A 12,283-nucleotide genomic window follows, 5' to 3' on the forward strand; every position below is an offset into this window, starting at 1 on the left:
GGGAGAACTTGATATTAACTTTACAGACAGGGATATTTGCTGGTTTCCTTTGGCTGTGATGTTCCTTCTGAGGGATCAGGAGCCCACCCATCCAGTTTGGGTGACTATAAAGTCCATTTAGATAAAAGAAATAATACAGAAGAGACTTTCTTTTTACTTCTAATACTGATGCAGAGACGTTGGCTGGTTAAATCCATGTAAAACAGACAAGTGGGTGCAGCGCATCAGCTTGTCTAGTTCTCTGAAAGCCTGGGTTACGTCTGCAGTTGTCAGCGTGGCTGAGGGAGGCGAGTGCAGACACACAGACTGTATGAATAGCTCCACAATTAGGATAGTAAATCAGGGGAACGTCACTCAATTCAGGGAAATCCCCCTGATTTGCTGGAGATGGGATTGGGCCTCTTTGTGAGGAGCTGCTGCTGCCTGGATGTAAAAGGATCCCTGGTTTTGCAGAACCTTCCCAAGGCAGCAGCAGGAATAACAACTTACAAACCCAGTTGCACTTGAGTTGTTCTCTGCCCAGCCTCAGTTTCTGCACATTCAATAAGGATCAGAGCAGGGCAAATTGTTTTCTGGATTCAACCTCCCCTTCTATGGCAGATCTGCCCTTAGAAAAGGCTAAAACCCTTCAGATGACATTAAACACCCTCATCCAGAGCCTCCTGTCCCACTGGCTGCACACAGTAAGGAAACCCACACGTGCAAGGGCTCTTTGCAGCAGGGAAGGAAGGATTCCTGATTTTGCCATAGGGATAGAAATTCATGTTCCATGTTGGGATGTGACTGGGGCTTGGGGAAATAGATTTGGTTTCAGGATGAAGAGGGCTGCTGGGAGGAGCATCCCCCTCACCCCCCAGGGCTGCACTCACTCTGTTTCGGTGCCACCCTCTGCTCCTGGCACTTTGTAAAGCTAATATAACATGGTTTAGCCCTGCCAGGTCCCCAGATCCCCCTGGATGGCTGGGAATTAGACTTAGAACTGATATTTTTGGGTATTCAGGGTGGTCCTTGCCCTCCTATTCCAGCTTGGGTTGTTGTCTCTGGGGCAATTGCCATTGGCACCAGCAGCTCCTTGACCACTGCATATCAGAATGGAACTATTTTCCATTATGCTGGAATGGAGGCAGTCATTGGAACACCCATCATGTTTGCTGGGTGCCAGGCACCATGCAGGACTTGTTGCTGCCCCCATGCTCTTCCTAGGACCATGGGGAAATGGCAGAAGGGTCCAAGCAGTTGTAGCTTCCTTGTGCCCTAACACAGGGTTTGATCCATAGGTTGGATGTGCTAAGTCTGTAGGAGCTTGGCCATCTTCTTCCTTGGGGGTGGGAGATTCCTCCTTATGAAGGGAGGTTGGTAAATGCAAAGTGATAGGAAAATCTTGCTTTATACATCCACTCCCAGCAGAGGAGTGTGGTCCCTGTGAGTCCAAACCTGCCCCATCTCCTTCCCCAAAGCTGCATGGAGTTGATGGTTCTCCATCCCTCAGATCTCCCTGAGCAGATCCAGGCTATTACCAAGAATATGGTATGGATCAGTAAAGCAGCATCACGTATCCAGGGATATGATTATTTCCCAGTGGTTGAAATCTAGGTCTCTTGCTTGGGAGGAGGGAGGCGAGGGGAGGAGGGGGGGAAGACGCTCATATTAATCTTATGAATATTCATGAAGGAGCTCTGCTGCCTTTGGGGGTTGACTCCTGGAGTCTGGGGGCCGTAGGTGAGAGGTGCCAGCAGCGGCGCAGAGCAGAGCAGAGCGGCTGCTTGTGCATTCGCCGCATGCCTGACTGCAGAGCCAATTGTAAGTTGGTGCCTTTTTCTCTTCTCCCCCCTCTCCTTCCACCCTTTCCCCTTCCTGCCCTGCTTAAATACAGCCTGGCCATAAACTGTGCAAATGGAGGGGCTCGTGGCTGAGTCACAGACATGACCTTGTCCTCGAGGTGCCACCCGCATCCTCACCCCCCTTAATTACAGGCACGGCTCCTGCCTGCAGTGCAGGCAGGGGGGAAACCAAGGGTCTTAGGGCAAATCTTCACCTCCTCCATGCCCTCCCCTCCCAAATCCCAAATTTGCATGAATTAACCCCAAAGATGATTGGGGCAGAGCGAGGTGTGTTTGCCAGAAAGCATGTCATGGGGAGAAAGTAGGGGAAACAGAGTGCTGGGATATGTGATGTCAACTCAGATGATGCCATAACTGTCTCCGATAAGCACTGAGCATCCCAGCTTGGATTTGGACAGGGCAGGAAGGAGCCTGGACCTCATGGCAAATAAAACTCAACATGTTAAAAAGAAAAGTAAATCTCTATGCTGTTAACCAAAGCTGTGGTGTTTTGGGAAGGGGGAAAAGGGGGAAGAGAGTGTATGGGCAGGAGAACAAACTGCTTTGAGCAAAAAAATAACTGAAGGTGGGTTGATTTGGGGTGAAATGGGGGTTTGTGGCTGCCAGAGACGCAGCAGCAGAAAGATGGGGTTTGTGATGCTTTAGTGTGATGCTCAGAGGAGCCAGGGAAGGTCAAATCCAGCTGAACTCCTGAGCGAGTGGCTGGGGAGCAAGTGGTGGGGAGAAAATGCAGGAAAAGGAGAAAAACTGGGACAAATGCAGCCTCCTGTGCTGTGGGCCTGGCAGAAAAGGGTTAATGAAGCGGTCGGATGCTGCAAGCCTTGTCAGGGTTGTACTATTTTTTCTAGTGCATAAGGAGAAGGGAGAGGAGGGTTGCACGGAAAAGGGAAATTTCCAAGAAAAGAGGGATCTGCGGCAATATCTGCATCGCGGGTGATGAAGAGAGGATCCAACAGGCATAAATGGCCTGGAGACGGCTGAAATCTTTGCCGAGGAGGTTGGGACCACGGGGTTATTTTCCACCTGCCTCCCCTACCCGGTTCTGTAATCCTGGCTCAAAGTAGACAAGTCGAGTTGGAGCTGAAGAAGGGAGGTTAGAGGATTTTTTGGTTTATTTTTATTTGGGGAGGGGAAAAAAGAATCAAGGAGGAAAATGAGAGATTGATTGGACCTCTCGGGGTTGAGCATCTCCACGGTGTAAGGCAATGCAGGGCTGTGGGGATGGGTGCTCCTTAGGAGCAGGGATGGAGACCACCCGGCACCCACCGGCGACCGGAGCCTCAACATCCCCATGAGAAATTCTTGGAGTCGCATTCCCATGGGGTGGGTCAAGGGGGGGTTTGGCTTTGGGGAGGATGGGGATGCAGGTTGTGTGGGTACCACGGTCAGGCCCACGATGCTCAGGGTTCATTGGAGGGGGGGGTGGCTTTGGTGGGGACACACAGGGATCGGTGCAGGGTTCAGTGCTGCGGATGAAGCCGGAGCCTCCTGAATCACCCAGGAACACGACGCAATGGCGTGGGAGCTGCGCCCAGTGGGTACCACTGACTCCTGGTGCTTGGTGACGGTGGGAACTTTGCAGGGATGGGGGCTGCGTCGTTTCCCCCCCTTCTCCTCCGCCTGGCACCGGCTCCCAGGGGCAGCCCGGCCCCGCTGCACGCCGCGATGCTGAGGGCGAGCGCAGGGAGACGGGGCTTTGGCTTGTTCCGCCTTGCCGCTAGTGCGCTCTCGCCCTCCTCTCGTGTTGCAGTGCGGGTTGGCCAGGCAGCGGGATGCCTGGAGGAGCCAGGGCTTTGCAGATGCTCCTTTCAAGCCCCCAGCAGCTCGTTACCTTCCCGGTGTTTTTTGCAGGCGATGCCACACCTCCCGAGGACACTGGGGACATCGGCGTTTGCTGAGCTTAGCATCTTCTCACCGGCGTACCGGAGGCATCAGACAGACGCTCATCTGCCCTGAAGTGCAGATCTGCAACAGCTACCGAGAAGGCTCTGTCTCTCTGTCTCTCTGTCTCTCTTTTCTCTCCCTCTCCAGTCCAAACCATTACAAGACCTGACTTCCACCATCTGGGAATCTAACCCCTTTTATGTCCCTTCTCCTTTTTCTACGATGACTCACCATTATTTTTAACTTTGAAGAGAGAGGAAATTATGGGGATCTTGGAAGCCTGTATTTCTCTCTAGGATTTCCCCAGGGTCAGATAATCGGTGTTACTAAAGAGACACTAAGATTTGGCTTCTCCAGGTAATGTGATTTGTTTTCTGTGTGCCATGGTGGTTTGCAGAGGATGACAGGAGCCGGGACACCAGCGGTTGAGGAGGGGGCCTGCAGTGGTCCATGGGGCATCAGCAGAGCTTGCCTGGTTGGCTGCAGGCAGGGAGGGCAGCATGTCTTGATTTATGGCAAGAGGATTGGGAAGGTGTCGAACTTAAACCCAGAGCTAGAGGTTTCCTAGAGGGGGAGATTGCCTGAGATTGCACGGTTAAATGTTAACCCTTAGCTGCATGCTTGGGAATGAGCAATGAGCTGAGCCTGGTTTGCCTCTACCCGGCAACCCGCGGGGTCCTCTCACCACTTTAGGGCTGGATGGGGTTATTTTTCTTCCTTCTTTGCTCTTCCCTTCCCCCTATTTTCTTTATTTTTTAATTGGAATTTTTATTTTTAGCCAAAATAATAGTCCTGGTTTGCCAAAGGCAGGTTTTACACACTGGTTGTGAATAGGTGACAGCTCCTCAGGTGTTTCCTCTCTTCCACCTAATGGGTTGAGATGGGAGTTTTTGAACTCTGTCCCAAAGAAAGCAAATTACACCCCCTGCAAGGAAGGGGCTAGACGTGCTAGTGAAGAGAGCTGCTGTCCTCCCCCCAACTTTATCTCATCTCTCTCTTTCTCAGCAGGGGCAATTTTCTTTCCTTTTCTTTTTTATTTTCTCTCTTGTTTTGTTCTCTCATCCCTTCGCCTTTTCATGAGACACTTCCAAACCTACGTACCTGTCCTTCTGCAGGATAGTAGCCCTGCCCTGAACCCGATCCCACCACCGGGCACTGGGAAGTGTTTAGCATAAGGATTTCTTTTAAACCCCAATATGACAGTTGCTACTGGAGATCCTGCAGATGAAGCTGCAGCTCTTCCCGGTCACCCGCAGGACACGTATAACCCTGAGACCGACCATGAATGCTGCGAGAGGGTGGTCATTAATATCTCAGGGCTGCGCTTTGAGACACAGCTCAAGACATTAGCCCAGTTTCCAGAGACCTTACTAGGGGATCCTAAAAAGAGAATGAGATATTTCGACCCGCTCCGGAATGAGTATTTCTTTGATCGGAACAGACCCAGCTTCGATGCCATCTTGTACTATTACCAGTCTGGTGGGAGGTTGCGGAGACCAGTTAACGTGCCCTTAGATATCTTCTCAGAAGAGATTCGTTTCTATGAACTGGGGGAAGAAGCAATGGAGATGTTTCGGGAGGATGAAGGTTACATCAAAGAAGAGGAAAGGCCATTGCCTGAGAATGAATTTCAGAGACAAGTGTGGTTGCTCTTTGAGTACCCCGAGAGCTCAGGCCCCGCCAGGATTATAGCTATTGTCTCCGTCATGGTGATTTTAATTTCCATTGTCAGCTTTTGCCTGGAAACCTTGCCCATCTTTCGGGATGAGAATGAAGACATGCACGGCAGTGGGCTGAGCCATCCCCCCTACTCCAACAGCAGCATGGGGTATCAGCAGTCCACCTCTTTCACAGACCCCTTCTTCATCGTGGAGACACTTTGCATCATTTGGTTCTCCTTTGAGTTCTTGGTGAGGTTTTTCGCCTGCCCCAGCAAGGCTGGGTTTTTTACCAACATCATGAACATTATAGACATCGTAGCCATCATTCCCTATTTCATCACCTTAGGGACAGAGATGGCCGAGAAGCCGGAGGATGGTCAGCAAGGCCAGCAGGCCATGTCCTTGGCCATCCTTCGAGTCATCCGCTTGGTGCGGGTCTTCAGGATCTTCAAACTCTCCCGGCACTCCAAGGGGCTGCAGATCCTGGGGCAGACCCTCAAGGCCAGCATGCGGGAGCTGGGCTTGCTCATCTTCTTCCTCTTCATCGGCGTCATCCTCTTCTCCAGCGCCGTCTACTTTGCCGAGGCCGACGAGAGCGAGTCCCAGTTCCCGAGCATCCCCGATGCCTTCTGGTGGGCTGTGGTTTCCATGACGACTGTTGGCTACGGAGACATGGTCCCCACGACCATCGGGGGGAAAATAGTGGGTTCCTTGTGTGCCATCGCTGGCGTATTAACGATTGCCTTACCTGTGCCCGTCATAGTGTCTAACTTCAATTACTTCTACCACCGGGAGACGGAGGGAGAGGAGCAGGCTCAATATTTGCAAGTAACCAGCTGCCCAAAGATCCCCTCTTCCCCTGACCTAAAGAAAAGCAGAAGTGCCTCTACTATTAGTAAGTCTGATTATATGGAGATTCAGGAAGGCGTAAATAATAGCAATGAGGATTTTAGGGAGGAGAACTTGAAGACAGCCAATTGCACCCTAGCTAACACAAACTATGTGAATATCACCAAAATGCTAACCGATGTCTAGTGGCTAAAATCTAGTAACCTATTTAAAGCTGAAGTGGAACAATTGCAGATATTGAGTGCTGCTCTGCATTGTAGTTACTACAGTATTTTCTACGGTGTATATTTGGTTCTGCATGGGAAGCAATAGCTGTGTAAGTGACTTTTAACCTTTGATTTCCACACCCAATAAGAGTTCGTGCAAAAAAACAACCCCAACAACAAACCATTTTGTTTCCCTTCTCCCATCCCAGGTGGGTTTCCAAACATATGGAGTGGTTGAGCAATGGGATGGGCATGGGGGGGAAGCTCCACACCATCCCGGGGTACCACAAACACCGCTCCCTGTCCCATGCAGCTGGGTAAGAGCCAGCTTCCAGGCATGGGGAACGGCTGGGAAAGGTCAGGCAGAGCTTAATGAAGAGAAGATGCAGTCGTGTGTCCGAGTTGCTGGAAGGCTCAGGTTTCCACCCCGGGAATGCCAAGTGCGAACTCATCACCCAGGCTCGTGTTTCATAACTGAAAATGCTGCATGCTGCAATAGTTGGAGCCACTGCAGTATGCCAGTGTGAGGCCCAGGGGAGGGATAATTAGTATGAAGGCACATTATTTATTAAGTCTTACATTTTCTATGCCAGGCATCGGGAGGGACGAGTAAATAAATCAGTTGGATTGAATTAATCTTTTTAGATGCCACTTCCATCACCAATATTTCCAGGCTCACCAAAGACACCTCCACTGACACATTGAAAATGAGTTGGAAAAAGCATCCTTTTTTTGATATCTATATATATAAAAACAGGAGCAACTATGCTGTGGCCTATAACATATTTATACTGCAGTGAAATCTAACCAGTAATACAGTACAGCTGCATGGATATTCGTTGCATGAATCTGAATATTTAATACACACACAAATATCTATTTTCTTAGTAGACTATACAATATTCATGTTTATAGTGTTTATAGATTCTCCGGTGGCTCGAAGGAGATTCATGGGAGTTAAAAACTCTCCATTAGATTTAAAACCTGGATGGGGAAGGCATGTGCTGACAACAGTTTGATATATAGCAAGGCAAAGCCTGAGTGTCTGAGCAGCCAGACACAGGAGCCAACTAATGCAAGAGAGGGAAGGTGAGCTGAAAGTTAAACACCTGCACTCATTATAGGGCGTGTAATTAGTCATTAGTCTTAGTGTCATGAGCAGAAACCCACAGTGGATCAGAGAGGCCACAAGGAGCAGGTGGAAAAGCAGGTACTGGGTTTCCTGACTTGTTTGGTCAGCAGTTTTTAGCCTTTCCCCATATAATTAGTGTGTGTGTGTGTATAGATATTTAGAGAGTGACTATAGGGCCAAATCCTCAGCAAATGTGATTGTTTGGATCACTGGGACCTTCCCAGTTCAGGAATGCTGGGATGGTGGGAGGTGGGCTGGGAGCAGGATGACCTGCCCCATGGCACCAATGGGTAGGGTGTGTTTTGGGCTGGAAGATTCCTTTGCAATCATGTAGAACCTCAGGGCTGGTGTTTTATTCCTTTGTGGTGGAGAGGGCACGTGCTAAGGGTGGGCTGGATCTGAGCTGGTACCTCTGAGCCTCTGCTTTGCCTTCTTCCAGGGTTTGTAGGAGGGGTGAGTCAAGGTGCAGAGACCCTGAGGTTGTCTCTGCTTCTTCTTCATCCTGGTGCTCCTTGGGGATAGATGGAAGCTGTTTGTCCAGGAAGATCTCACCTGCTTTCCCCATCCCTGTCTGCCCTACCTTGTGTTTCCCCACTGCTGACAATCCCCAGGGATGTGTGCCCTGTTCTTCTGCCAGGTCAGGTGAGAGGGATGCAAACCACATCCAAGGTCATGGTCAAACAAAGCCTCCCTCAAGGGGCATGGGATGGGGTTTAGCAGCCTGTTGAGTTGGGGTGAATTTGGGCTGAACTGGGGCATGGTCAGTGTGGTACTGCAGTATGGGCACAGGGAAAGCGTGCAGAGGGAGGTCCATCAGCCCCATCCTGAGCTCAGAGAGGAAACCCATACTAATAACAATAAACCAAACGGTGCTAGCGTATTCTACAGCAATGGCTCCAAATGCTGCTCTGGGGCTGGATCCATCCCTTGTGCTGATGTGGCTCCACTTGGGCAGGTGGAATCACTCCTCATTTTTATTTGATTGATGGATTGATTCACACCAGGCTATAATCAATACCAGGTGACCACTTAGTGCATGAGTGTCCTGGCTTCTGCTTGGTGCAGAGCACCAGCAGCATCAGTGTGTTGGGTCTCAAAGGTGCTCAGCATCATGCAGCATGGGACCCTCAGCCTGTCTTTAATTACACCTCGTTATATTAGGAGCCTTCTCCTCCCTCTTCACTGCTGCACCTCTGAAATAGGAGTCCCTGAAGCCTGTTAACACCTTAAAACACAAAAAGAAGCAATGCAACCGAAAGCAATAAATCTCTGCTCTGAAGCTCATCAAATGGGATGGGGCTGGCATGAGTTGCTGCTCAGGCACAATTCCCAGGGCAGCAGGCCAGCCTCCATTGATTCAGCTCATAGTGGGACCATAAGGATATGATTTTGCACAGGGAAGCTGCCTGATGCACCAGGATTCTGCCTTCCCACCCTTGGGTGCTCTCAACACTGGGTGATCCCATCCTTGGGGTGTGGAAAAGCACCAAGGCCAAGGGCTGGTTGCTGCAGGGTGTTTGGGAGGCTGCTGGCACCCAATGGGACTTTGCACTGGTTGTTTAATGCTTTAGGCTTTGGGGGATTTGGGGGGAGCTGTTGTGGTTCAGTAAGGAGGAAGATGATGGGGTTTTGAGGAGGTGCTGGGTTGGGTATGGTGCCCATGTGGGCTGGGCAGGAAGGAAAAGTGGGTGTGTGAGCAGGATGAGGCACATCAAACCCACTCACCAAGCTGGGAGGTCCTGGCTGCTTTGGGAATCCCCAGAGATGCATTGCAGGGATGAAAGGGCTCAAAGGGAGAGAAGCCACATTCCTCCTGGAACAGGAGCATGGCCAGTCCCTTCCTTAGGATGGATCCTGCACCTCTTGCATAGGCCCAGGCAGATGTTCCTGGGCAAAATGAGCCCTGGTGGGAGAGCATCACTGGTCTGTCCTTGGGGAAACAGGAAAACACCCAGACAAGTGCTTGGACGTTTGGTTTGGGGCAAGAAAGGTCCATGGAGGCTGTGGCTGGAGGCAATCCATGAGGCTGCACGAAGCAGAAGGGCCCAGTCTCTCCCCTGCACAGACAAATGGTTTCCCTATAGCTTTTAATGGGATTTGTGCCTGCAGGTCGGAGCTCTAGTGCTATTTCTAGCCTTGCTTCTGACTCACTGATGTGATCTTGAACCAGTTTTTCAGGAGACTGTGGGTTTTCTTCTTCTCTTTTATTTATTTTTCCTTGAGGAATTTGGTTTGGGAGGTTCTGGGCCTGTTTCTGCAGAGATGCTGAGCATCCAAAGCTCCCCTCGACTCTGAAAGGGTGCAAAAATGTGCTGCAGAGCAGCTCAGCCTGAGGATGCTAAATTAAGGACTGGGGAAGGCGAGGGTCCCACCATCTGTGTTAGATTGCATCAGGCCACTTAACGTAGGTGTCTGGTTCCTTTCCTCCTCCCATGGAGATATTTGCCTCTCTCCAGGGTGGAGATGGAGGAGAGGATCCCTCTGGTCTGTGGAGGTGCTCCTGGGTTGGTACCCAGAGGAGACCCTGTATTTTAGCTTTATCCTTTGTGGCATGGTTTTGGAGAGATGGAAAACGGTGGTTATAGTGCAGGTTGTCTTCTAACACCCAAGCACATGCCCAAGCCTGCAAGTAACCCATCAGCCCTTTAATATGTCCCAAATCTCTGCTAAGGGCAATGGGGTAAGGCTCATCTACCAGCTGGACACCACCAAGTGATTAGGGCACAATTGTCTATATGGGCCCATGTGTTTTGTTGGGAAACCTAATCTCTGCAGTGATGTTCTGTGTCAAAGTCCTGCAGATCTGAACACTGAGCTATAGGAAGCAAAGGATCTCTAGATTGTTGTTATGAGAGTGTAGCACGTGGGTGTATAAATATGGGCATATTTGTGCATAAATACATGGAAGGGGAGCAAAAGAGAGAGGAGGAGGAGGTATTTCAGGAAGGGCCTTGCTTTGTTATCAGATAAGTGCTGGGTCAGCCCTTGAAATTGCTACCAAAGTCTTTACCAGAGCCGGCAATACACTTAGGGATGGGCCCAAGCAAAGGAGATCTGGATCTGGCCTTGGAAGTGGAGCATGGTGAGAACTGGTGGCATCAGCTCCGTGCATCCCTCTGCAGACCAGCAGCTCTGCAGCATCTCTGCTCTTGATCCTGAATCCCCAGCTTGGGCCTGTCACGACTGTTTCTGTGATGTGCAGGGAAAGCCAAGCAGAAGTTGATGGGATTTAGCTGAAGCCAAGAGCTGCTCTGCTCTGGGTTTTCAGGGTTTATTTCTGTAGTGTTCATATTTTAAGCCCCTTGAACCATGCTGGCTTTTGGTCCCAGGGTGGTGGCAACTCCCTGTTCTGAAACTGGAATGGGTTTAGTTCAAGATCTGCATCTACAAGGGGTTTCTTCAGTCAGTGGGAGCTGATCAGCATGCTGTTAGGGTGAAAGGGGCTGAGGGGTGAGGAAGGAAGAAGTCAGACCTGAACTGTTTTGGTTTGCACCCAAAATAAGGCTATGGCTCTGTCCCTGCACCCCTTTACATTGAGCTCATCCCCTGGTCCGTTTGACTGGGGACCAGCTGCTGTCCCCTGCCAGGGGCTCTGAGTGGGGACAATGGTCACTCCCATGCACCAGCCACTGTTCTGCCCCTGGCCAAAGCACTGCCCTTCTCCAGCCTTGGTCTTGCCATGAGGTTACTGCATTTGGCTGCTCAAATTTCATGCCCCCTTCTCTGAAATGGGTGCTCTGACCCTGCTGCATCCCATCATGGGGAGAGGAACCATTCTCCAGCATTGTAAATCATCCCTGAGAGCACAGCACTGGTTTTTACCTAGGGACAAGATCCCCCAGCCCAGTTGTGTGTGATGAGAGATAAATCCCTTATCCATGTTTGTTTTCTTCAGAAGAGGGATGGTTTGGCTTGTAGGAGCTGCTGGACATCATGTAACCACACAAGGTCCATACACGTGGACCCTCATGGGGACTCTATCTCCTCCCCAGCCCTGCCTGGTTGTCCTGAGGTTGGGATTAGTATTTTGGGGTTGGTTTCTTTGATTTTGACTTTTATTTTCCATCTTCTGCTGCCTCTAAGACTGTAAATTACCCTTTTGCACTTGCTCCCTCATTGCTTGAGACTTCACTCTTGTCCTCCAATGTCATCCACTGAAGCACAAGGGATAAAAATGGGTATTGGATCAACCCTGTATGCGGTGCCTAATTTGAGTGAATCGATAGCAAGAGGAAATCCAAGAAGGACTCATCCTAAGGATGCTGGAGCTGAACCTTTTGTTTCCATGGTTACGAGAGAAATGGGACCAGGAATGGAGAGAGGCCTATAAACTGTTAAAGAAGAACTCGTGGGAATTTCAAGTCATTTAACCATGCGTTTGCTAGACAAAAACTTTAGACACCAGCTGTATCTGAATTGCACAGTGTGTATAGACATTACTGCTCTTATTGACGACGTGGGGGTGTCTGGGGGTCGGGTGGATACAGGGTGAGAGGCACCCGAGTCAATAAGGCTGACCGTTGTATATAGGTATACAGATCTGTGTACATACATAGCCCAACTGAGCATTTGCTGTCTGGTTTCTCATGAGTGTATATAATTTATTCTTCACAGAGTATCACAAGTTTTGTAAATATCGGCACTAATTAAGAGGAAATAAATATGTATATTATTGAGGAGTGATTTGGGGATCGGTTCTGGGGAGGAGGC

The 12,283-nt window shown here is 50.1% G+C and overlaps 1 protein-coding gene across 1 annotated transcript; it reads left to right on the top strand.

The window, feature by feature from the left end:
* The first annotated feature begins 4,841 nt into the window (after positions 1 to 4,841).
* On the top strand, positions 4,842 to 7,157 carry LOC101873940 (potassium voltage-gated channel subfamily A member 2). Its single transcript, XM_005142150.2, has one exon. The coding sequence runs from the start codon at positions 4,922 to 4,924 to the stop codon at positions 6,419 to 6,421; it is 1,500 nt and encodes a 499-aa protein (XP_005142207.1). The 5' UTR covers positions 4,842 to 4,921; the 3' UTR covers positions 6,422 to 7,157.
* Positions 7,158 to 12,283: the final 5,126 nt, after the last annotated feature.

This window comes from Melopsittacus undulatus, chromosome 16 (genome assembly GCF_012275295.1).
Source record: "Melopsittacus undulatus isolate bMelUnd1 chromosome 16, bMelUnd1.mat.Z, whole genome shotgun sequence".
Lineage (NCBI taxonomy): Eukaryota > Metazoa > Chordata > Aves > Psittaciformes > Psittaculidae > Melopsittacus > Melopsittacus undulatus.